Source organism: Plectropomus leopardus, chromosome 4, assembly GCF_026936395.1.
Source record: "Plectropomus leopardus strain MGB_pleo_1.0 chromosome 4, ASM2693639v1, whole genome shotgun sequence".
NCBI lineage: Eukaryota > Metazoa > Chordata > Actinopteri > Perciformes > Serranidae > Plectropomus > Plectropomus leopardus.
Window position 1 is genome coordinate 8,797,273 of NC_142179.1, and position 26,205 is coordinate 8,823,477.

Consider the following 26,205-nt stretch of genomic DNA (forward strand, 5'->3'; position numbering starts at 1 on the left):
AGAATGGGAAAAATCTCACTTGTGAAGTCAACATGATACACAGCATAAAATATACAGATTTTTTTTTTTTTTAAATGAACACTTACACTAATGTACTTTTCAGCTGGACAAAGATGGAGTAAAAAACCCCCAAATATTCAGTTCATTATTATGCTGGATGTCTCACATGTTTAAATCAATATCGATATTTGGCATTTTGCCTATTATCTCTATAGCCGTTTTATTTTAATGATTGCTGATAAAATTCATTAATTAAAAAATGCAAAGAAAGTGTAAGCATAGGAGAAATGTTTACTTTGTGAAACCTCAGAAAGCTATTTTTATTTATTAATTTAAAATTTTTATTGGAGTTTGTCTTATTCCAAATTCTAAATTTTGAAAGAAAGATTTTTATTTTTTGTGTAAATGCATATTGGTTCCAATATCGGTTATCGGTGTGATTAAGTGCTAATACCTGATATCTGTATCGGCCCTGAAAAGGCAGTTTCAGTCAACTCCTAACAAATATTTGTTCTAGATTAGAGCCTATAATGGTTTGTAAATTTTTACGGTACCTCTGCCTCTTATCTGGCCATGCAACAACAGAGCCTCTGGGTTGTCCGTCCATCTGAGTCAGGGAGTTGGAGCGATTTCTGAGACCTAACCAGAAACACATACACACAAGCAGTGAATAAGTGCAAAAACAGCTGCTGGTAACCATCATACGACAAGAAAGCCTGCAACTTTTGTTGTCATGAAGGGTGTCTTCCTTACCTGCACCATCTTCTCCTTGCTGCTTCTGTTGCCTCTGTCGGAGGGGCAGGAGTGGGTGGGAAGGACTGAAGGTTGGACCCCCTTTGCTAAAAGTAAAAAGACAGATAAATTGTTTTAGCAGGTTACAAAATCATATCTGTCATTTAAACATTACTGGCAAAGCAGCATAGCAGACAGTCTATAATGGATTGAACAAAAACACAGGGTTAAGACATTTTCCACAAACACATTCAGTTCTCTTTTAACTTTAACAAACACTTTACCAGAAAACAAACTGCATGAAGAAAAGTGGTATGAAAGTGACAGCTCTGTGCCCTTTAAGATAGCTAACCTAAACGTTCAGACCCCCACACAATCGCTGACAATGCACCCACAGACATTGAGACAATGCAATCAGCCATGAAAATTGTTAATAAATTTGGTGTGGTGAGAAGACAAAGGGTTAAAGGTGGAGGTCACATGATGAGAATAAAGGTCAGACACTGCTGCATATCTACCCGTCCTTGCAGACTACTGTAAGGTGGTTAGGAGACAGGATCATGACGAGGCGGAATGAGAAGGAAAGTGAGAGAAGACTTACAGGGGATCAGAGTCTTCAGGATGCAGGAAGTACCTGTTACAGACTTCAGGGCTGCTCTGGTTATCGGCCACACCAGGGCTGGCCAGGAAGCTGCGCTTGGTGGCGTTGGAGATAGGCACTGATGGGCGGGCACTCTTGGGCTGAGCTATGGCTCGAGCTGAGGAGAGGAGGAAGAAAGAGGTGGTGATCATGTTAAAACTTGTAGTGACTGATGCTAGCTGTCATTACAAAAACTAAGCCTATGATTCATTTTATATTGTGATACAAATTTTAAAAAAGGGCAACTTCCAATGATGTAAACATGGCAAATCTTGCTTCTGAAGAAAAACACCAACAAATAAGAAAATACCCCACTTTGTTTATAAATTAAAAACTTGATAGGTGCAGTAAGATGCAACTTCTCGCTACCTCTCTGTAATGACTATGAACTTTAAAACATAATGAGTTATTTGATCGATAAATATGGACTGGTATAGATGGACACAAACAAAAATTAAACTTAGCATCCACTTCAGTGCGAATTTGTAAAAATCTCTTCAATCTGAACTTGGATTTTCATATTTCATAGATGAAAACTCTGTGGGTAGAAAAAGGTGAAAGTACACAATTTTACTAGTCTGGTCTACAAGAAAAACACTGGTGACATTTTTCATTCAAAACAGCAAATTTCACTGCCGGGTGACGAGTTTGCAGCTATAAGTATTGCTTCAATTGATTGGGAAGTTTATGTTTTGATTGTCTGACATGATGCTTTATTAACATAATATTCCTAAACTGTTGTTGTCATTCAGCACATGTACATGTAAGATGTAGGAATTGGTCATCGTGGCAGGCTATTTGTCCCGCCCCTCCTCCAATGCGATTGGACAGTTGGGTCAAAATTGACAGTGTCAAGCACAGCATTTTACCCGAAGTTAAACATTTTAAACTTGTAAAAAGACAGAAGAAAAAAAGGCTAGCGTGCAGCTCCTAGCGCAGGATAGACACTCGGCTCCTTGTCACACTGCTGGCATTAGTAGCAACAAAATACACTGTCCTCAGGAAAATAAACAACATTTTTTTCCACAAGTCGAGGCAGAGCTATTGCTGCAGCTACACTCGCCATCTTCCAGGTGTTAATCTTCCACTCCAGTAAGCTTTATTCTTTTTAATTTGGCATTTAACACAAGACAACAACACTTGTAGGCGTACATATGCTGCCCCCTGAGGTCTGGAGGAATTAGTCGCTTTGTCGATATTTTCATTTTGCATCCAGAGTGTAGAAATCAGATAGCGATGCTTACCATCTTTGAACTCTTGGAGACCTCTAGGCTGCACAAACTCTGGCTTCACAGTCTCAAACCACCAGAAGAGTTCAGCAATGAACACCATCACATTATGCTGCACAGAGAGCACAAGTAACACATTAAGAAAGACTTGAATACATATTGTTGATCATGATAAAGCCTATAGCAACAGCAAGAATGGCAAACACCACCTATTAAAAGTGTTTTTTACAAACCAGTTGAGCAGGTAAAATAATGGCAATGTCTGTTGCTGCCTGAAATAATGGCTTGCTTCATGTAATGTAAGGTAAAACTTTTTATCGCAAATGTTTATGATAACACAGCATGTCACTTTTTATACCTTGAGAACGAGTGGTGAGTAAAGCATGTCCTCCGTTGTCAGATAGAAACTTTTATTCAGATACTCGTTGGCGAACTCTTTGAGTAGCTGGATGTTGTACAGGCTATCAGCGATGGAGGGCACTTCCTTCAGGCAAATATCTGATCAGACAGGCAAAGAGCAGAGTCAGATAGGAACACAACTCGATGACCTGATGGCTTTAAATGTCACACTGACTGGACAGGGACAGTATGCCATGTGCGAGTGCCAAAAATAGAATCACACATGGATATTAAATTCAATCTGTGAGCATGGAAAGCACGACGCTCTCCATTGAAGAATTCTTTGAGGGCAACTGATAATTAGTGAGATGTAGCTATGGAACGTGGGCACAAGTGTGTGAAAGTGCATGCATGCAAGCACAGCTTTACCCTCCAGCTTCATGAGGTCCGAGCAGTAGTAGTTGACCACTGTAAGCAGTGCAGCTCCGTCACAAACATCCCTCATGAGGTCTTCCAGCAGAGGGAAGAAGGGCAGCTGTCGGCCTGAAGCGTGCTCCCGTCGATACCGTACCTAACCACCAGAGGGAGAGGATGAGGGTTTCATGAGAAGAAAAGCCACAGCAGCAACACATATCACCAAGGCACTACCACCGAATGACACCACATAAAACATCCTTAATGCAGTGACTAGTGTCACAAGTACAAATCTCTTTTGTTGTGAGATTCACATATGAACTAGTCAAGGCATATATTGACCACGGATGTTTTGACTTCAATTAATGCTCTAGGCTATTCATTTAAGCAACATATCAAGGTTCTCCCCTCGAGTTTCAAAGCAAAAGTTGTTTTTTTTTTTATGAGCTGATACTTCTCTTTGAATTCATCAGAAGGTTTTGTGTAACGTTCAGAAGAAAAAGAAGCTAAATCTTGCGATTACCCAGTTTAGGGAGAACCCTGAAGACCTGGTTAACTGTGAGGAGATGGAGGTGAAGGTGTTAGATCAGCGACATGAACAACACAGAGTGGAAGGTCAGCCTCCCTCAGGCCATAGTGGGAAGGCAGCTGGCGGTGGAACCCAGTCAAACTAGGCAACGTGACCCAGCTGACTGGGAGAGAAACTGGGGTAATCACTGGCCCACTTATGGGAAATGAGTGTGTAGTAAGTACAGGAACTCACTCACCCCAGCTGCATTAGTTTGGGATACATACTCTGTGCAGCTGGTAAGGACGGGCATTTTCTGTATTGTGATCAAACTGAAAAAGCACATATAAAGGCCAAACATTGTTACATATGCACCATTAGAGAAACTAAAAATAGAGTTCTTACATATAATTTGGAGCAACATAAACAAACCGCGCAGGATGCCAAAAAAGACTGTACTGACTGGTACTGCTGCTTGTCACTTCAAATGCTTCTGCATGACTTACAAATATTCACCCCATACAAATGGAAACACCGCTCCCTATGCAATGACATGTCAATGTCATATTCTCTGTGGCGCTTGTAAAAGATGCACAAAGAAAATTTATCAAAGTTGCATAGAGAGCAGATTGAATTAGTCTTGTAGTCTTTCAATGTGAAGAGACATGCATGATATTTGAATCACTTGATGCAGATGGGGAAATTATTTTGATAGAGCCAATATATGCTTTTTGTAGATATAGTGTATCTGTGAATATTTAGTTTCATTGGTAACAAACAAAAAAAACTGTGGTACAGTAATACCAAGCTAGGTTTGAGGTTATTTCAAAAGTGTCACCTAGCATAATTTGTCGATTGATTGTTGAAGTTGATTTGCTCAGTATGTAAAAAAAGACACGTCTAAGAAATCTTTATCATGATAGTTTATGTTATATGAAAAAAATGACTAAACCTTTAAAATATCAGTTTCAGTGTTGGCCTCAAAAATTCAATCTGGGTCAGGCTATATACTCCAATGTAAGAACTTTAAATCTGAAACAAAAAAGATCAAACTGTATTTAGGGCTCCAGACTAACTTTTCTACTGGTAGCACTGGTGCCACCAACTTTCGCTGTTTATCACATCAGCACATGACTCGATCTCACCCTTTTGTTCTTTATGAAAGAGAACCCCATGAATGAGTCCTAAAAGTCCTTAAATCAGTTAGCATCTCAGCATCTCCTGTTCCCTCCTCTCAAAGTCAGTGGTTTTTTTTAAATACATTTTTGGTTAGATGCCTAAAATAAGTAAATAAATCACTCATGAACTTTGAAGCCCTTATGTGTCTTAAAAAAGGCGGTTGCTAATAAGTGGCTAAATGAGACTACTGCACATCATCTCGCCGAGCTGTGCCAAACACGACTTTACAGCCTTGTAGCGTTGACGATGCAACCATAGTGTGGTTTGTTTATAGCCTCACATTAGCTTTTTATTTCGGGCGATTGTATTTAAGCTTCAAAAATCATAACAGTGGCGTTCATTTGGGGAAGTTATCTTGCTGAACAAAACATTGAAGAATCATCATTTTTTTGAGCAAAGCTTATTTTCTGCAATGACCCAAAATCCAATGGAACAATCCCATAAGCTATTGACGAGGGAACCAGGATGACGTCAACTTCTGTGTCAGCTTAAGAAAGATGTCATCCCTGGGACTTTAATTATTATTATTTTTTTTTAAATTATAGCCAAAAAAATGTATTAATAAAAATGCACTGCTTTGGCTGTGTGTCCGGAGTCTCTCTGAGGCTATCCCTAATCTCTCCACTGAACTTACCAAAATACCTGGTTACTTAACGCTGATAATGTTCTGCCATTAGTAATAGTAGTTACTGTATTTAACTTCAGCTGTATGAATACAACATCTGCAAGTAGAGGAAGAGCAGGTTAGACAATGCCTGCATTCAGCAAGGTATGTGACCAGAAGATCAATTTCGAAAAATGCAGTGCTGTGAGGATTCAGACACTTGACACACCAGAATTCAACCCATGTTAGACCTGTTCATATGACTCAGCTGTCACTCTGTTTGTAAATCTGTTTGACTGTCCGTACTTTAGTCTACATTATGCAATTGAATTAATGCAACCACATTAAATTTTAACTTGCACACTGACAAAAGATGGTCCCACATGACCATTTTGGTCACAGTCTAGAGCCCCGATGATTTGTAACATAAATTGATCAAACATGCCAAACTACCACAAATCTGGTGAAACTATGAGACGACTACGCACAACTTAAAAAGATCACAAACAGCACAACACAGCCCAGCAGTTAAAAATATATCCATCTCTATATCTCACAACATGTACAGCATTTTCTTGACATTTAATCTTAAGCATCTGCAGTGTATTGAAAAGCAACTCCACGACATTATACCAAATGTACTGAGGCAGCTTTTGTCACAAGTTACAAGTGAAAACTACAAACCAAACTAAAGCAGCTCTACTGCAAAGTAAGCTCTACATGAGGGGTCTTCTCCTGACTAAGAGGGAAAACAGTACCGCTGCGGAGTGCTCCTCTGGCTCCAGCATGCGGTGGGCCAGCTCGTGCATGACATCAGGCTGACACACACGAGAGAGCAGAGATACTGTCAGAGGAGACCGTGTGCACAGAGGCAACAGTGTGTGAGAGCAGAGGAGAGAGACCGGAGGGGGAATGACAAAGCAGATCAGTGAGAGGAGGTGGCCAGGGATGGGACTGCAAAGCAAAGGAGAGGTGTAGGCATGGATTCCCTCTGATTCCCCCTGGGCAAGCAAATACCACAAACACACACGCATACACACACGCACAGCGAATCCACATGGCCTACTTGAGCTTGAAATGAGATAGCAGCACAAATTGCATAGCTAAAAGAATATCGTTCGAACACTTCAAAAAGGTCAGAACAACCTTACACCTGTGTGACATATTTGCCACAAGGAGGAAAAAAAACAAACAAGAAAATAACTGTCAGCTTTCTCCCCCTTGCTGACACACTGGCTACAAGCAGCACAAAATGAGCTTGGATGTGCCATGGTGGAGTGTGCGCGCACATCAACACAGAACTATGCGTGCAAGGGGGAGAGGGGAACGAAAATGGGGTTATGGGCGAGGGAGGGGGGGGACTGGCATCCAACTTACAGGGACTAGCTTCCAATACCATTTGGAGGGAGACTATCCAGTTTGCAGGGATAAGAGAGGGGAGGGAGGGACAGATGAGGAACAGGAGCAGAGAGATTAACAGGTCAGAGGTCACAGACAAAAGGATCGGATCTGCTTCCGGTTTAAACAGAGAAAAAGAGAGCAGGGTCAGAACAACTCCAAAATGCTTTTAGGGAGAAACATTCCTTATCAAAACTGAGGATCCGGTCACTGGCTGAACTAAGTTTTTGCCTGATAAAAATATTTTGTTGCAATGACACCTGGATTAAGACTAATGAGGAAAATGTTTTTAATAAAGGACTTACTCCAGAGAGCCATATATACGGAGCTACCAGCAGAAATCTGCAGGCCGTTTTAGCTCTGGTTTTTAAGGTTTTGTCCCCCACAGATTTCTCTCCTGTAAAAGAAGCAACTGGGAGACAGTGTCAGTGGTTTTACCTTTTGGTGACTTGGGGACTCCAGGGGGTGGTGTTTGACTTTGTGTTCCCTTTCTGTGATTTCCCTCATCTTCATGTTCACCTGCAGAAGAGAAAATGACATACTCAGTATGTCTGCTTGTGCTCAAAAAACGTACACAGAAAAGGTTAAGCAAATTTAACCACGTTTACATGCTCTGTAGTTACCAAGCTTACGTAAATCTGCATATGTGCAGCAGGTTTGGAAATAAAATTTGTACCCCTTCCCTTGACTTAAATTTGGAAGATTAGCATACTCGTTTTAACGTTTTTTTTCCGTCTTTGGTGCACTGTCTGTAGCCTCCCCACTACACTGCCTGTTCAAGTTCGAGTTGAATCTACACCTTTATAAAAGGGACAGCTGGCAGGGCAAGACATTGTGACATTTTGATGACGTGTTATGTGCATGACCTATCGCCCGGAGATTTAAAAAGCAGCTAGCAGCAGTTATCGGCTAACTAAAATTGTCATGTTATGTCACTGATATTTTTTAGAAAGCAATGCCCAGTATCTTATGTCTTCATGTTATATGTTTTATATAGAACTATTTACCATACAAACAGACATTATTAGTGAAATGGTTAATGTTGTGGAATATAAAATACCAGTCAAATATAACATAAAAACTGAACAAAGAATCGACACACTCATTCATTTGTCTGCCCAAATTTAATTTAACACCTCTCCTCCTACATTCCAGGAATTTTAAGGACATTTTTAAACCTTAAATGTCAAAAACTTAACGTAAGATATTTTAATACTTTAAGATCCACAGGGACCCTGATCTAAAATCTCATTACTAGGGAACCATGATGCCTGTGTTGCTTGGTTCTGTTTAAAAAAAAAACACAAAAACAAAGCAGGCATAATAAATGGCTTTTATTGCGACCCTGTCACAGCATCTCTGTGTAAAAAATGGCTTGCGTCAGAGCAGACTAACATCTCAGTGAGAGGTCACACAGACAGAGCACAGCTCTTTCTCACACGTTTGTACCAAATATGTTAGATTTTTACAAATAGTTAACTACGTGTCCGAATTATTTAGAGTTTGGGAGGCTAGTTTCTGTTAGTCCAAAACAAGCCACCTCCAGTACTGGTACACAAAGATGTTATTACAGTTTCTGACATTTTGTAGGTTCAACAATTAATAATCAATGAAAATAATAATCTTTTATTGCCCCACTTGGGAATAAACTGTCCATTACACATGGACACTTTCCTTCTCCCAGACAATGTTGGTGTGGGACATCATGATGATTCATGGACACTGCATCACGGCTTTCGCTGCCTCAGGCCTTCAACTCATTGAAAGATGAGTGCAACATGAGCCTCAGCCTCTTGTGTGTGCACCAGATCCACACTCCTATCTGTTGGCCTTTCTCTGAGCACAAGTAACATTGGGTCTCAAGAAAACAAGTGGGCCACTGTCGTTTATGATGTAAGCGGGAAAACAGCTTGTTCCGGCCACATGTTTCTGAGTGGCAGCCTGGCATCATAATCGACAAGACATTCAGAGAATGGAAACGCTTGACTCAGTGCAAGTTTTATGTGTTAAATATGTGGTTCTTTGTTTCTTGTATTGCATCTGCTCTGCTTTTTTCTGTGCTGTGTGTATGTGTCTGTGTGAACACCTTGTTGATCCAGAAGACCATGGCGTCCTCCAGGTCAAAGGGCAGCTCCTTGGAGGCACTGAAGGTAGAGAAGCGCTTGACAGAAGCCACAACTTTCTCGATGCTGATCATCTCCACTGTGTAAGCCATCATCAGGGCATCGATCATGGGCATGTGAGCGCTCTGGGTGAGGGAGAAATAGAAACAGAGGACAATTCAATTTTATTGGATTTTTTTCCCAGTTTCCAATGCAATTAAGATCAAAGCTGCAGGCGAAGAATCTGAAATTGAAGTCTAATACAGATTTACCAACATGAAACACTATGGAGCTTGTTAGTGCTGAGTATGATATCATGTTTACTTTGTAATCCAGCAAATGAGGAATATGCTACAATAGTTAAAGTGTATTTTTTGTGTTTTTAAGTATGAACTAATAGAAACTGAGACTTTACTACCAGCTGCAGACATCACATTCATCAGATTATGCACAGCTCCCTGTAAAGCCACAAAAGACTTCAAACATTTATTCTTCTCATGCAGCAGTGCTTCCCATGACCTGTAAACAGACTTTGATGTGTTAAATCAGTGAACAGGGTTCCTCTTTAAGTGTTTGTTATGAACATCCTTCAGACATGTCAGGATGTCTCTTCTAAGAACTAGTTTATTTCAAGCATATTGCGGTCATTAATTTAGTGGGTAATGAACTGTCATATTCTGGTATAAAAATAGGTAAGTGAGCAGTGGATTCTGGGACATATCAGCCACTGCTGGGTAGGGATGCCATGATGAGGAAATTTCCCGCTGATAATAAAACACAGCGCTGAAAAAACACATAAAGTGTAAAACACCAAGCAGACAAAGCTGGCGAATCTGTTTACAAACAGTAGCTAACACTTACTGCATAATGTACCTTTAACATTATCAGGTCCCCTATTAGCACTCAACCACTGTCTTGTCAATCAATTCTCCTTACTCTTGTCACATGATAAGTAAAATCTTACTCATGCTACTCTGTGTTGAAACCCTGCAGCTGCTCTACAAGCAGACATGTTCAGTTTAAAATGAGCATTTATTGTTCAACCATTAAAAAAGCAAAATAATCGTGGGGCTGTGTGCAACTAATGTAATCGGTGTGTGCCCGAACACCATTTAACGGTGGTAACCTGTAATGATAGGTGCACTGTCTGTAGCCCCCTTTACACTGTCTGTTCAAGGTGGGAATGTTACAGCTAGGTAGCAACAGAGTTGAATCTACGCCTCTATAAAAGGGACAGCTGGCAGAACAAGACAGTTGTGACGTTTTGGTGACGTGTTACGTGCATATTTATCGCCCGGAGATTTAAAAAGCAGCTAGCAGCAGTTATCAACGAACTAAAACAAGAACAGCAGTCAAAAATGTCCACAAACTGGGGAGACAAAGGGGTCCTCCACTCCTTACCCTCAGTGCAGAGGAAAATACCTACCGCCGTATAAAAGGGACAGTAAATTATTATTATTGCCATTTTATGTCACTGATATTGTTTAGAAAGCACTGCCAGGTATTTTATGTCTTATATGTTATATGCCCGAACATCATTTAATGATGGTAACATCGACGACTGTCACAAGCTTAGCGCTGGATGTGGATAAATGTCTGTGATTAATGGATAAGGATGCTGTCTAATTCAGAGCTCTAGTAGGACAATCCTGAGGTTCCTAAACAACCGTGTAGCCTTAAATAACCTGCCATGGTGTAATCAAAGGTGACACCTCTCATTCAGCACAATGGGTGTCCGTTAAACCCACTTTCTTTATCCTAATGAAATCAAGGAGGCCCAGCAGGGGCATCCCTCCTCCAAATGACCTCACACCTGGTGCCAACCAGTCAAATTATTGCTTCTTGATAGACACGGTGGGAATTAACACAGGCCAAACACTAATAAATTGTTCTCCCCTGCCGGCAAAACCCAATTTATGTGGTCAGTCTCTTTTTCTGAATCTCTTTTTGTGTGAAAGTCTGTCACTAAGGCTTTTCCCTTGTCCACAACATCACAACAATGCAACAATGCTAAATCCATGACAAAACAAATACATTCATTGTTTCAATCAGTGCTTTGTGTAACGTGGTGCTGGCCTAATCCAATTCGTGATGGAAGTGCTCAGAGATTAGGCTCGTTAACATAACGAATGAGAGCTATTCAGAGCTTTCACCACAACACGACCTACATGGACAATAACAGTGGAAATCTACTTCCAGACAAACCTAGACTGTGAAAGAGGAAAGATAATTCATAAAGGAAGGATGTAGACTGTACATGAAGGAAGCTAACGGCTGCTCAACTGGATTTGCTCACACAGTCGTTTCTGTTTTTCTGAGATGTTTTGAGTCTGTTGTCGAAGGAGATTCAATCATTAAGGCTTAACAGTCCAGTGTGTAGGTTTTAGGGGGATATATTAGCAGAAATGAAATATAATACAATAACCATGTTTTCTTTGGTGTATAATCACCTAAAAATGAGAGTTGGTATGTTTTCTTTACCTTAGAATGACTTTAAATCTACATAGGGAGTGGGTCCTTGTCTAGGGTGATCCCTATGTTTCACCGCCATGTTTCTACAATAGCGCCGAACAGACGAACCGAACACTGGCTCTAGATAGGGCCATTTGAGCTTTTGCAGCAGCAAGTGTTGTTAGAAACACCTTGAAATGAGTGCATTAAAAATGAATAATAACAATCACTGAATTTTGCATGAGACACTGCTTCATTTAGGGTATTTACTGGTCTCAATCAACTGGTCCCTTCGTTTTGGAGAGGAAGAGACCTCTGTGGATAATTTGGCACCTAGTAAAAACCTCAAGAATAATGGATCTTAATTTATCAGAGAAAAAAGCGCTTTTAACACTGCACGTGGCACTGGTGGCCGAGGTTACCCTAGAAGGTGCCATGCCACAAAGCACTGAAGAAACACAAATTTATTCAGTGTTTTAGTCAGTTTAAATCACTGTGTCCATTTGTTTTGGAGAAGATGAGCCCCCTGTGGATAATTCAGCCCCTGGTAAAAACCTCCTGAACGATACGATAAAGTACAAGAAACACTGAAGAAATCCTAACCAGGAGAAGTTTCAGTTGATTATAATCTACGATCATTTCTGTTAGATGACTCTTAATCCCCCTTAATCTTAAACACTGGACCTTTATGAATAAATTCTTGTTGCTTTTACATTGGCAGATCTGATGACAACTGTTGTTGTTCTGCCATAATTCAGGATAAGTATAATTCAGGTTTAGCCAAACTCTGATTTTATTTTAAATATATGTCTGCTTAAAAAATAAACCATCTGTTAGGTGCTAGTTTTCATGCACAGGTAGGGGCGAAATGCATAAAAAGTTTGATGTGCAGTTTAATATGAGGACAAGGGTCTTAACATATCAATGTGCAACATGCAGAAATAGAAAATGTGAAATTACTGAACATAAAAAAGGTGCACTGCATTTACGACCTAAGTGTCAATAAGAAGTGTTAAATAGACCAACAAAAGGGCAAATATAACAGCATGAGGGGCTGTTAAATCTTTGGTTCTCTTCCAACATTCACTCTGCCCTTCATCAGCGCAGCATGGAGCCCCATGGAGAGGACTGCTGTTGCCCTGAGCTGTCTTTGTGTATGACAGGCAGACTGCAGGCACGCACACACACACATACACACACACACACACACACACACACACACACACACACAGGTTTAAGTGGACTCAAGAGGATGGCTAGCTTCTCAAGGTTTTACAAGCCCACAGCTGTTGCCCCAACAAGAGTCAGACAAGGTGCAAAGGAACTGTCTGCAGGTACAAAATCCATTTCATTCACACAAACACACACATACAAAAATGTGAGTTGCTATGGAAACGCCTTGTCAAGTCAGCAAACTGGGAGGGGGGGATCCAACAGTCTATTAGAGATAAGCAGTGTCCTGCTCTGGATTTTCCATCCCCTCACCGGGCTTTGTGTCTGGCTGCTTACACACAGGCCCGCGTGGATTATTTTGTCAGCCCGCTCGCAGGAAAAGCAGACGCACATCCCCGACTCGCCACAGCTTGCAGAGAGGAGGCCCGCTCAACACTATTGCTGGTTTCCATGGTAACAAAAGGGTAGGAAGATGGCTGAGAGCAAGTGAGCTGGTTGGCGTTCATCCTATCCTGTGAGAAGTGCTCTTGGTGAAACTGCGAGACATCGGATATCATTGCTACAGAAGAGGAAGGGGCGGACTGCTCATTCACTACACTGTGACGTGGGGCTGTTGACTCAGGTGATGACCTACAGGATGTGGGTCACACAATGAGGTCATTTCACCTGCATAAGAGCCAATCTGTGAAAATATTATAAGCATTACACAACTATAGAAAGGGTCAGTGGCAAGGCTGGACGGAAGACATTTAAACTTGGCATTCAAGGACGAAAGGAGAAGATTTTCACGAGCCAGCATTCAGCAAATGCTCTTAAAAGATTGACAAAAATGTAGGCTAGGTGAAGAAAATATCACCAACAATGAAATCCATTCTAAGAGGTATTAGCGCAAGAGTAACCCTCTTAACACTGATGATTAAACTGCCTGTTCTGAGAGCGCACAGGCCTCAATTTTTTATTAGGATTTGTACTTTTTTATCATGAACTAAATAGAAAGTGATATCTTTGCCAAAGTAATAATATATCAGCTGTTTGAAAACTGCAGCAGAGAGGAAGCTTACTGACGTGGAGTTTAAAACCATCCCCAAGTTTTATTTGATGTTCTTAACACAGTGAGATAATATGAATTGGGAAGTTAGCCCTAAATTGTGAGACTTACGTGACAGGAGTTTTAACTGAACCATCCAATTAGAAAATAAGTTCTAATGAAATTATAGCCGAAATAATTTGTAGTTTCTTTTTTTTAGTTTAAGCAAACTTGCCAGAAATACATTTGTTTGTTTTTTTATTTTTAAGCAAAATTGACAGAAATACATTCGTTCTTGCTTCTCAAAAGTAAATATGCTCTATTTTCTTAGTCTTCTATCCAAAATAATGTCAGATTAATACATAATAAGAGTTAGTCACAGCCCTGAAGTAAATGCAACAATCCGTATAACATGTTACAGTCCACCTTGACTTCCTGCCCATGTTTGCAATATAAAAACTACAGTGTATTGTTAATGAGATGTTGCGGTTTTTATCTGTTGGAAATGTCCACTGCAGATGTTAACTATTAGAGACATCAAAAGACCAGCTCTCCTATAAAAAATGACCATTTACAAAATAAGAACAGGTTCTAACATTTGGCAAACAAAAGAAGAACAAGAAAAAGAACAGACATGGATAACTATATTAGGTATTTTTATGAGGAGAAATAGGTCTGGCCAAAAATCTGCAAACGACATTGCCATAGCACAATAACAAAGGCACCACAAACGCTAATCCCAGCCCTCTCTTGCATAACAGTCCTCACACGGCACGCATTAATACCAGTCAAATTCAACCTCTACATTTGAATATAAGGTGACATGGCTGCAAGAGACTGTTCCACAAAACATGCCTGAAACTTACTTATACGCAGGAAATGTGGAAAAAATGAAAATAGCTGAAATGCCTATTCACAACTTTTAACGTTACTCTACACTGTAAACAGACTCTTCTCAGTGTTTCAATCACCTGCAGCAGAGAATGATTGCACTGCTGGTTGAGGAAAAAAGAAGTCGCCTGTTCTACTGATTTCACTGTGGTAAGATAATAAATCAGAAGCAGGAAGAGCTGCAGATGTTACAGGTAATGTGCAAAGTTGTTACAGCTTCTGGCCTGATTTCCATCTTCTCTGACAGGCAATCTTTGCTACATATAACAATCTATACATGCTACAGGACCATCACAGCCTGCCCGGTGCCTTATGTGTCTGTAAACAATGAGTAAAAACCTATCAGTAATAGTGACTTTTTAATTTCACTTACAGCAGCAGCTTATTCATAAATGGTCAATTAGTAGACAGTGAGATTCTAGCACCTTTTTTCAGGCTATCTCGACTTTTCATCCACTCACCATTTTGATGGGCACACAGGCCAGGTCCCCATCTGTGACAGGTGTATCGTCACTCTCCACCACATAAATGCCCTTCCTGGACAGAGCCTGGATGACAGACAGGTGGGACTGAAGAGACGCAGCCTGCTCCGTCTTAAGAATGAGGGAGCAGACACGACAGTAGAGCTCGCAGGACAGCAGCAGGCGGATGACAGGCGGTTTGATGTGTTCCTGTTCATACTGGTCTGTGTAGAACGGGTCCCTTAAGTCCTCTGGAATATGGTCTGCAATGGAGAGAGTGGTCGGGTTAACTGTGTGGAATTGCCATGTGCTCGTAAAGTAGTATTTGCAGTTTAGTTTTCAAATGATGATCTGACGTAAAAGCAGACACACGGTTTAGCTGATGAGATAAGACTATGATAACATGGTATGGTGACACCGAAAAAATGACGGTGTCTGGTGAGCACTTTTAATGCGAACATCCTCTTCTGCCTCAACAGCCTACACCCTCAAACATCTACAGTGTCAACAGGTTACAGGAATGCAACAACTTTCCATGTGCTATTTGTTCTGTGCTGGCTTCAGTTTACTCGGAGCAAACATGGCCATTTGTAATTGTAAGTCACAGCTTATTGCCTCAGAAGCATGTTGGGAAAAAAAAGGTCCTTGCTAAGCTGATTCCTCAGTGAGAGCAGGCCTCTCAGGTGACACAGTGAGCTTTGCCAGCACTAACTTTACAACACTGGATCCACAAAAAGAAAACAATGACCTGCACAAGAGATTCTGTTGCTTTGGATATGAGGTCACTTTCAAAACCTAGAAATCACAACCATATAAGGGCACAGGATGAAGCAGTTGACTTCAGGCATGCACAACCTAAATTTATACTGCAACGTAAACCATGGATTGAGGCCTAAAATATGTGTCCAAAATCCTGCACGACACAAAACAGAGTTGTGATTGAAAGAACCCGGTTCTGTTAAATCTGTTGTGAACTGTGCCTGAGCTCCAGTAACACAGCGTAAGCCGTATGTGTGTGTGCGATGTGTTCTTAGTGTCTGCTCTGACTGGCGGGATAAAGGGAGCCACTCGTCAGCAATCTCCTGCTCACAAAAACAGGAAGGAAGGCAGGCAGCTTCTTCCAGCTGGTTTTGTAGATGATAACACATGAGGCAAAAAAACTGAGCTGCAGCTGAAGTGAAGCTGCAACAAGCTAGTTTTTGAGAAATATATAAAATATGTTGAAAAAGAATATTGAGGCATAAACAAATCACAATTCTGTAGTTCTGTACACTTGAATTTTACTTTCCAGTCACGATTCCTGGAGAGCCTCTGTAATTCACATGTGCCTACGACAGCTCTTTGAGGTGGTGTGGCCTTCATCATGTAATATTTTGTTGCTATTTTTTAGTTTGTTGCTAATTTGTTTTGTTATTATTTAGTGCTGAAAAGGCCACTTGTAAAAAAAATCATTTTTGAATTTCAAAAATAATACAAAATGTGACCATTTATTGAGTACACGAAAATTTTACTCAGCAGTAGAGGTAGATAAGAACACATACTAAACATCAAGGGGTCAGTTTCCCATTTTGAATGTATTGAGGTTGTTTTCACAACTGTAGTTTGATTCATTTGTTCCAAAATGAGGGGACAAATTTATAAATTGTATCAGTTTTTTCTGGTCCGGTTCCTGTTTATACAGATGTTTTACAAACTAAACAAGAGGAGCAAACACGAAGTAATTCAGACTGACAGGCAACTCATTGATTAGACAGTTTTGGCAATTGTCATCCTGCATCATCAGGGCTGACATGAGAAAATCAACAGAAGATTACGCAGCACTTTGATGTGTCTGATGTGTATATTTATGTTCTTTGGTGTCACAGAGAGCTCCTAAAGAAATAACTGATTATGAGCATTATTGGTGTTATTAGGCTGCAAATCGACCGCGTGTAATTCTGGGTTTATTAATGTGGGATCGCTGACATACATTTTAATGGATTTAATGAACTGAAAAGGTACACCAAGTCAGATTCAAGTACAGCAGTTTTACCATTTTTGGCCTATTAATCAGTGACAAAAATCCCTGCACTGACATTCATACTTTTTACCACATGCATATAAATATATATATATATATATGTACAAATGAAAAATCAATTGTAAGACTATGGACACATTTCAGGATCAGCTTTCATAAAAATCCTGTGGTTGGTTTTGCTTTCACACCACCAACGAACCACACCAGTAGTTGTTGGGTCCACAACAGGGTTTGATTGACAGGTTTCACACTTGCCCAAATGAACCAGGCTGTCTGCCGAAATGCTCCAGGGTTCAATTAAAATGGACCAAACAGCTCAGATGTGAAAGAACCATTGGACTTTGTTTTTGTGATTTCTCCTAAACAAAGTGCTGCCTTTCTCTCTTTAGATGTTAGATTTGTTTTTGTTTCTGCCTGTTCACAGTCGATCATGTGGTGTATCACAATAATGTCAATTGTTCATGCGGGATGCGGGTAGGGATGTCCTGAGCCGATTCGATTGTAAAGTAATTAGGAGCCTTTGGTTTGATGCCTGAAAATCTCCCCAACAATGCAACGAGAAAGATTTGCTGAAAGACATTACACAAAAAGTATAAACTAAGATAGCCACTGTAATACAATTAACCATACAGCCCTCATATATCAGCAGCTGCTAACGATCAGATCACTACGATCCTGTAGACTCTTTTCCACATGCACTTCAACAAGACAGGCTTCACCAATATGCTCATTGCCACCATACACATGGTGCAAATAAGGATGTCATTGTACAACAGGATTAATCTGTTATGCACAACACCAAGCAGTGTGGGTCATTCCTGGAGAGCTGCGTCCGAGTACATAAACACATTAGAACAGTGGGAATGATTGTGTTTGAAAACAAAGGGGTCTGGCTGGGGCGAGACTTCACGTTTGACTTCATTCCACAGACATTGATGTCGTGTGGCAGCTGCCCTCCGCCCTCCTGCCACCAGTACCCTGACTCACACATTTACTAACTGGGATGGGGTGGAGCATGAGGAAATGGTCGGCAGCAAGACACGGGATGTGCTACAGCAGAGTCAACCAACCATGATCAGCACCACAACACGATCAGCACAAGCAGAGTAGAGCAAGGCAAGGACCGGCAATGTGCCTGCAACAATGACAGGCGCTCACTCTTGTTGTGTCTGGCTGTCTGTCGCTCAGGTTGGGAGCAGCTGTGGCACATGTAGAGGGCAATGGGACAGGACAGCATGTGCGTAAACAGAGACATTCGAATCTCACCGTTATTAATGAAGCTTCAAAGCTTCGGTGCAAATATTCACTACAGCCCGATGAGCCAAGCAAACAACTGTGCATTAGCAACGTAGCAGACACTATATTAGCCATAGGGTGAAAATAAAATGAGTCTAATATATTCAATTCTCAGTGGAGGAAGATAATTGCAGCAACACCTGGGGGAGTTTCCTCCCTGTGGGCTGCCAAAGCTTCAGGGCAAATGCATGCTTTCTACTGTAGCTGAACAGCAACTCTACCAATCCATGATGCATTATTTTGTTTATTTTGTTATGTCCCATCTTTAAGCCTGCATCGTTAGCTAAGGGCCTAAAATGACAGACATTGAACTGAGCAAGGAAATGCCAACGAACCTTCATATGAACTCTGAGAGAATATGGGTCTAACGAACATTAAAGGTTTAGAGCAAGACACTGGGCTAAGAACAGACTAAAGAAACAATAGGTTTCCATCCATAGCCTGGATTACTGAGTTTACTGTCATTTGTTTAATGTGAATGCCTCAGCTGCATTAGTAAATCTGTGTAATGACCACAGATATGTAAGAGACCGCAGAATACAAAGAAAAGCTTGTACGAACCTTTAAAATGATGATGGATGATTTGACTAGAGACGACAATGATGCAACAGACATGCAAAGCAGTGACTGATGGGCCTCAGATACAGTAGCTAAGGCTGACACTGACTAAGCTCAATAAAGACGATAAGGAGACAACGTGTAGAAAATCATAAAGGTAAACAGCAACCCTGAAGTAAAACAATGGCGGCATGCTTTGATGTTAATCCTGCAACCTTTTCAGGCGCTGATGATTAAACACCTGCCTAACAGTCAGGATGTTCTCCGCTGCCATGTCTGAGTTTAGAGGTTAAATATTTACTATGTGAGCGAAGGCTCTCAGCGAAAAATTAGGCCATCATTCACACACGACAGTTTTTTTTTCCTCATGGTTAATATATAGGTATGTACAAAGAAACACAGGACAGCACGGCCTATAATAATTCACAGTGCATCTGAAAACATGCCAACACTGTGCTGGCTAGAGATATGAAGGGCGGGAGTTTCACTATTTCATTCTTGCCAAACTGAAACTCCTAATAAAGTCCGGTTAACCTGCTAGTAGAACAAGGAAACTTGCGTGCTAGAAATGAAAAATTAATCCATGTTTGACGGTTAATCACTGTTAACTTCCAATTGCTGATAAAAGGTTGAAGATGTTCAGCACACTCACCTGCTAGAACAAAATAGCCAACCACCAGTTCTAACACCTATCTATCTATGTTTTGTATCATGGTCAGAACCAATATGTGCCAATGACATAGGGATAACTGGATAAATGATAATTGTGATTGCACTAAATCTTATTCACATACTCAACAGATGACTGGACTAAATATCAGAAACACCTCTCAAGACAATGCAAGACCATATAAAGCGCCGCAGGATTGACGTTTTTCTGTAGGTGAATACAGAAATTATCGTCTTCCTGGTTCTATTGTCAAAAAGCCAATCAGACACTTTTGCATTGCCATTACAACCTGGAGAATGATTACAGAAAGAAAAACCTGTTTCGATATTCATAAGTGCACCTGTTTAATGTTTTTGAACAAACTTGAAATTATATTTAATCCATTTCAGATAAATGTCCCTGATAAAGTTACAACTGAGCGGGCATTCTGTCAAATATTTCCAAACTTCACCTCTACAGTAAATTCATTTTAAAAAAGTTCACTTAGTCATTCACTTGACCAGCTGTGCTCAATGAAAGAAAGTGGACTTTAATATAAACTACACAACAGATGATAAGCAAGGTTGCTGATTCTGCAGCCACAAGGAAATTGCTTCTTGAGAATTGTCCTATTATCTGTACAATTCATCTCAGCCCTGAAATATATCAACTCTTGACTACTGCAAGCACAGACAAGACAGGGAAATCTGGCCTAAAGGCCCAGTTACTAATGCTGATGCCATCTTAACAGGGAGTGTGAGTGACTGGCAGTGCAGATCAGTATTTCCATGCTCTGAGTGTAGTCTAACAAATATAGCCTAATCCTCAGTGCCTGTCACTCAGTCAGATTTGGGTTCAATCTCACTGGCCAACCGACAAGAATGAAAGGATCTGGTGAGTCAGTCAGGGAGGCTTCAGTTGCCAAGTGTCATGGGGGAATTAGTGTTGGCCTGAGTGCACACATACATAAATATTTCTTTCTCTTTCTCTTTTCCTGTCAATGTTTTGCCACGGACGCTATACACAATCTGCAGATAGCAGTGTAAACAAGTTCTTGCAACAGAAACATCTGAAATAACAATATCTGAAAACATGCTGCAGAAAGCCCTATCTTCGTTTCTAATAAGTCCCTGTGGTCTACCTTTAAAGCCTGTATATGTAAGATATCATTTAGTAAGTCATACAGCCTACTGTAAATCTAAAAAAGAAAGTATACTTAGCATTTTGTGTAACATGAGTGCATATTTAATAACTTACCGATGCCATAGGCTTTGGCAAACAGCCACCGCAGGTTGGCAGCTATTTTTGCTCTGGCCGAGTCGTACATCTCCAACGGTACGACGTCCATTGTGCCCTCCGCGACCCCAGCCAAATCCACTTTTCTCCTGGTACTGTCCCCGCCAGCACACATATCAACATCCATCCTTAAAAAGAAAAAAACATGACATTCAACTCACAATCACTGGCCATACTGCTGAGTAAGGGACAGCCAAATAACAGGACATTAGCCATCCACAATATACCAAGCTGCAAATCCCACTGGCATGACTTCAGTGAGTGGCTAGATGCCCTATTAGAGTGATTCCTCAATAAATAATTAAATAACATCATCATCTGGTGTTTGCAGATTATTAGGGAAAGTACTGTTTTGGGTGCTGCTGTTAATCCTCCTTTTGGTAGTCAATTAGGCTTACATGTGGTGGGTGAGAGGGAAGACCCAAAGTAGCATTCTTGCAGCGTGATCACATTCATTATGTCGAATGCTTGATGACAGAGAGAAGGGGGTGTTTTGTAGTATCTGGTACTTAAATAAACCTACGGTGAATCCAGCAGTGACTAAAAAAGTGCTGAACATCACAATGAAACTCTCATTACGTACATTGTGTGGTAAACACACATGTCCTGTACTCGTCCAAAAAAAGGTATTTGATGTTGGTCAGTAACTTTTTCTTACATCCAGTGAGATGCTTGATTCAAAATTTCTTGCAGAAAGCACGTCTGGACCATATAAAAACTGAGAAATCTTACCAATAGTTGATAAAACTAGCCTAGGGCCTGCCTTGGTTTCATATCAACATTGAGGGGAGACACATGAAATTAGCTGCTTGAACTCAGAATTTGTGCAGAAAGCACATTTAGGCCATAAAAAACACCTCACTGATTGTAGATAAAACTAACTACTGGTATCTTCACACTAACCTAAAGCCATGCAACACAACAAAACTCACATCTAACAATTGTATTTTTGCAATCTCAGACTTACTTTAAATATTTCTAGGCCCTGTCTCTTTTAATTAGTTTGAATCACATTTTTGTTTTGATTTTCAGTAAATTCTCATCTGAGGCATTTGGTGACTTTGTATCAAAAAGTGCTCTGAAATCAATAATGATTAATACCATTAAAGGACCATTTGTGGTAAGTCTAACAGATGTATGTTTCCAATCAGTGCCTAAATGACACTCAGCACTTTCACTTTCACTTGCCCCTTCAAAATGATGTATTGATAATGGATGCATTTCTTTTGCACAACTACAGTGGCCACTTTATAATCAAATTAGTGACTCCTTGCAGAAATCTAAACCTATGAAACTAACTTCTCGCACCCCTACATTGATCGATAATCTCAAATCCTGCAACAAAACAAAAATCGCAGCTAAAGATTTTATCTTCTGCCTTGGTTACTTCCTTTAAATATGCCTGCGCTATGTCTGTTCTAATATATTTTGATTAATTTGGATCATATTTTTATCATGTTTTCATTGTTCATTGCCTTTTCTGGATTGTACAGAACTGTGTTCAACTATTGTTGTTTTCTAATATGCTTTATGAATGAACTTCGATTGACTGGACTTGGATGGTTTATTTTGAATTTTTTTCAGCTCTCCTGAAAGATTTTGCAACTTTTCTTTGAAAAGTGCTACGAAATCAATAATGATTAATACTATAATAGAACCATCTGCAATAAGTCTAGTGGGCTTGTGTTCAGTGCCAACATGAAAGTCAGAGCACTTTCACATTCAGCTGCCCCTTCAGGTTAATGCCTTTCCATCAATTGCACTATTACAGTGTCAATTTTTTGCCAGATTTCAACAAGCTGGACAGAATTACTTACTATTTTTATTGAAATTAGGCCCCACAAACTAGTATGGTGTCCAAAACATCATTTACAACTGCATTAAGTATTATAGACTTTGAGTAAAACAAGTGCATACACCTGCTTACAAATACTTTTATGCTAGGGTGCTTTATGTCGCCAGAAAACTTAACTTGATGAATTTTAAATTAGCTGTGGCAACATTACGTTACCACCTCACCAATATGTTGCCATTAACGGCCCAATGCTGGTTTGATGAGTAAGCTAGGTAATTGCTGTTAACCAAATTAGCTATAATTATAACGTTAGTGTGTTGATTTTGTGATAGCCAAATTAACGAAGGAACAACCATTAGGTGACGAGGTACACATCTAACTAACGTTAAGTTAGCTAAGCAGCCAGGCATGCAAATATACAGTAGCTAACTCCCCCGCTAACCGTTAGCTAGCTAACTGTAACGTTACGGGAGCAGCGCTGCGTTCATCGGCCCCGTGAATGACGTTAGCTCGCTGGCAAGACCTTACCTTGAAAGGTGTGGTGTGTCTCCAAGTCACCCTTCAGTCCCGTCGGGGTAAACAATTATCCAAGGACCTGCCTCGCTTTACAGTGGCGTGCTGTGTGGAAAATACACCAGCCGCAGCGGCGCATCGTAGCCAGCTAATAATGCTAGCAGGGAGGCGAGTCTGGATGGTCTCCTCCCAGCAACAAGACCCGATTCGCGGCCTGTGTGACAAGCGCTCCGCGGCAGGCTTTCAGCTCAACGAGACGCCAGGCAGAAAAGGAGGGGTGTTCTCCAGGGAGGAAACACGACGTACAGAGGCTGCTCTAGTTAAAAATATATCTCTGCACCAGACGTCTCACGTTAGTTAATACATAAAAACAAATCAAAGCGGCTCGTGCTGTGCAGCGAGGACCGGTGGTGTGTTCGCGCTCTGCCCATAGAAATGTAATTACCATCCCAGCCCTCGTAAAGACAACCACCGCGCATGCGTTACTACCTTCCAGACGACGACTAGTAATACTGGTAATAACCAGTGGTGTAAGAAGTATTCAGATCCTACACTAAAGTAAAAGTACTAATACCACCCTCTAAAAATGTGTTGTGACAGGTAAAAGTCCTGTTTTGAAAAACTACCTCAAAGTAGGTGAGAACAATAAGGAAAATGTACTTAAAGTATGAATAGTAAAAGTACCCAATGCAGAAAAATCTTACATTACATACAAAACATGCCGAAAAAACTCAAATTTATATATTCAAAAAAAGAAAAAAATCACCCCAAATGATACAAGCACCCCAATCCTCATTTTTTAAAAAGGAAAAAAAAAAAACTCAAAAAATATCAGAATTATACGGAATAAAAAACTAACCAAAACTTAAAATTTGAAAAAACAGAAAAACTACATAGAAGAAAAAAAACTCAGGTTGTCATTATGTTGGAAGTCAAAACACAGTGCGCAACCCAGAAATTAACATAAAAAAGAATAGAAAAAAAATCTAAAAAGAATAAGAAAAATGTCCTAAAAAAGTATAAACAAAATTGAAAACACATCCAAAACTCTAACTTTTAAAAAAACTAACTCTCTATAAACTCTTGTTTTTTTATGGAAGATTTTAAATTTGTACAGTAATTAAAACTGTCAGAAAAATGTATTGAAGCAAAAAGTAAAATATTTCCCTCTGAAATGACAAATATATAAGGTTGCATGGAAATAAAATATCAAGTAAAGTACAAGTACCTCAAATTCACATTTAAGTACAGTACTTGAGTAAGTAATGTGTAAATACACATTAAAGTGTGTTAGGAAAAGAAGAAATCAAAAAAAGGAGAGAAGAAAAAATATTAAAAATAAGGAATTAAATTAAATGAATTAGGGTCATGCTCTGTTAGGGATTGGATGTATTTTAGATGAGTTTTGCAGGATAGATTGGATTATATATTTTAAAGTCTGACTATATACACATTTATACTCACACATACACATAAATGTTTCCCCAGTTACATGCGTATGTTTCCATTCATATGGAATTGTGGCATTAGCTCACCGGCAGCGAGACAGTTTGGGTAATAGTTGAGAATATTTTGTTGAACTGTTTTGTTTTTGTTTGTTTTTTGTTGTTGTTGTTGTTGTTTTTTAATGCAGAGCTGATTCTTGTTCAATAGTTATCTCTTGTGTAAGTAGATCCAACCATTGCAAGGTTTTGACTCTTTCCTAATTTTCTGGTTTAATGTTACACACATAGTATTTATTGTATTCTTATTTTAGTGTTCTTACTTATGTGAATATCTGTTGTACACATATAATCTATTCCTAAGTTTACATACTAGTTTTATGCATTGTATTGAAGCATAAGACACATAGTTTTATATTTTTACACATTTAACACTCAGCATTAGCATGTGAATATTTAAAAATTCTAAATATGTATAATATCCTGAGCGTGTAGTGTATAAAACATATAGGATAAAAATACAGCTGGCTAAAATATTTTTTGGAAAGATGATGTAATGCACAAGCATGTCCATTTGTTCCTACCAAAATTATGTCTTTATTTCAGTACAAAAGTGTCACAATATAATTTTGTCTATGTTTTTAATAATGTAGCCCTGTGTTGTCCTTGTGATGTGGCAAATGATGCTATCTAGTGGTGAAATATAGTATTACAACTTAAATAATTTTGATTGTTACCAACTTTTTCCCCTCAAAGGACCACTTTTTTTTATCACAGATTGAGCTGGCAACCTCCAAGATGACATATCTATTTCATTGATATTTCCAGTGCAGGATGAAGAAGTTTAAGTCACCTTTTAGATTAGCCTACTTAAGTAACCATCTTAAAGTGCCTGTAGTATAAAAAAGTAATTTTATGATATGAAATGATAATGTGATGATATTAAATTCTAAAGTTAAATGGAGCCACCTTTACACTTGAAGAAAAAAAGGTCTTTTTTGCAACCTAAAGGATTTTAAGAACAAAAACTTTTTTTTTCACTGCCCACTTTCTTTATTGGTACATCTGTCCCCTCTTCCCTTCCTGTCCTTCTCTATTTTGTAGTGAGTAACTGAAATGCTTGGGGGAAATGTAGGGAAGTAAAAGTGAAAGTTGACAGAAATATAAAAAAACAGGTAAAGTATAGATACTCCAAATAATCCAATAAATCCAATAAATAAATGAATGAACAAATACTAGTTGATGATGCAAATACACAAAGATAATAATGGCTCTTTCCACAGTCAGTGTTTGGTTTGTCCATTCTGGGCTACTGTAAAAACATGGCTGACTCCATGGACCAGGACCCACTCCCAATTCACATATAAGCAGCCCTAACCCTGATCCATAAATAAATAGATAGATACATAGACAAATAAAATTTAAATTTAGTTAATAATGCTAATGATAATAATAATAATAATAATAATAATAATAATAATAATAATA

At 39.6% G+C, this 26,205-nt stretch overlaps 1 protein-coding gene across 6 annotated transcripts in view; it reads right to left on the minus strand.

Moving 5' to 3' along the window:
- Positions 1-23,735, minus strand: part of camsap1b (calmodulin regulated spectrin-associated protein 1b) — a 32,444-nt gene extending 8,709 nt beyond the window's left edge. Inside the window, exons 1-13 of one of the 6 annotated variants that reach the window (XM_088076490.1) lie at positions 23,291-23,735; positions 20,929-21,095; positions 15,149-15,411; positions 9,130-9,291; positions 7,482-7,562; positions 7,023-7,055; positions 6,404-6,463; positions 3,370-3,511; positions 2,960-3,099; positions 2,617-2,713; positions 1,334-1,490; positions 754-839; positions 555-639 (exon numbers count right to left, since the gene is read on the minus strand). In XM_088076490.1, coding sequence (XP_087932616.1) covers positions 555-639; positions 754-839; positions 1,334-1,490; positions 2,617-2,713; positions 2,960-3,099; positions 3,370-3,511; positions 6,404-6,463; positions 7,023-7,055; positions 7,482-7,562; positions 9,130-9,291; positions 15,149-15,411; positions 20,929-21,094 — 1,472 coding nt within the window. In that variant the 5' untranslated portion in view covers position 21,095; positions 23,291-23,735. The remainder of the gene's footprint in view (positions 1-554; positions 640-753; positions 840-1,333; positions 1,491-2,616; positions 2,714-2,959; positions 3,100-3,369; positions 3,512-6,403; positions 6,464-7,022; positions 7,056-7,481; positions 7,563-9,129; positions 9,292-15,148; positions 15,412-20,928; positions 21,096-23,290) is intronic. The other 5 variants (XM_088076488.1, XM_088076486.1, XM_088076489.1 and 2 more) reach the window with 5 other exon arrangements.
- Between the last annotated feature and the right edge of the window lie 2,470 nt (positions 23,736-26,205).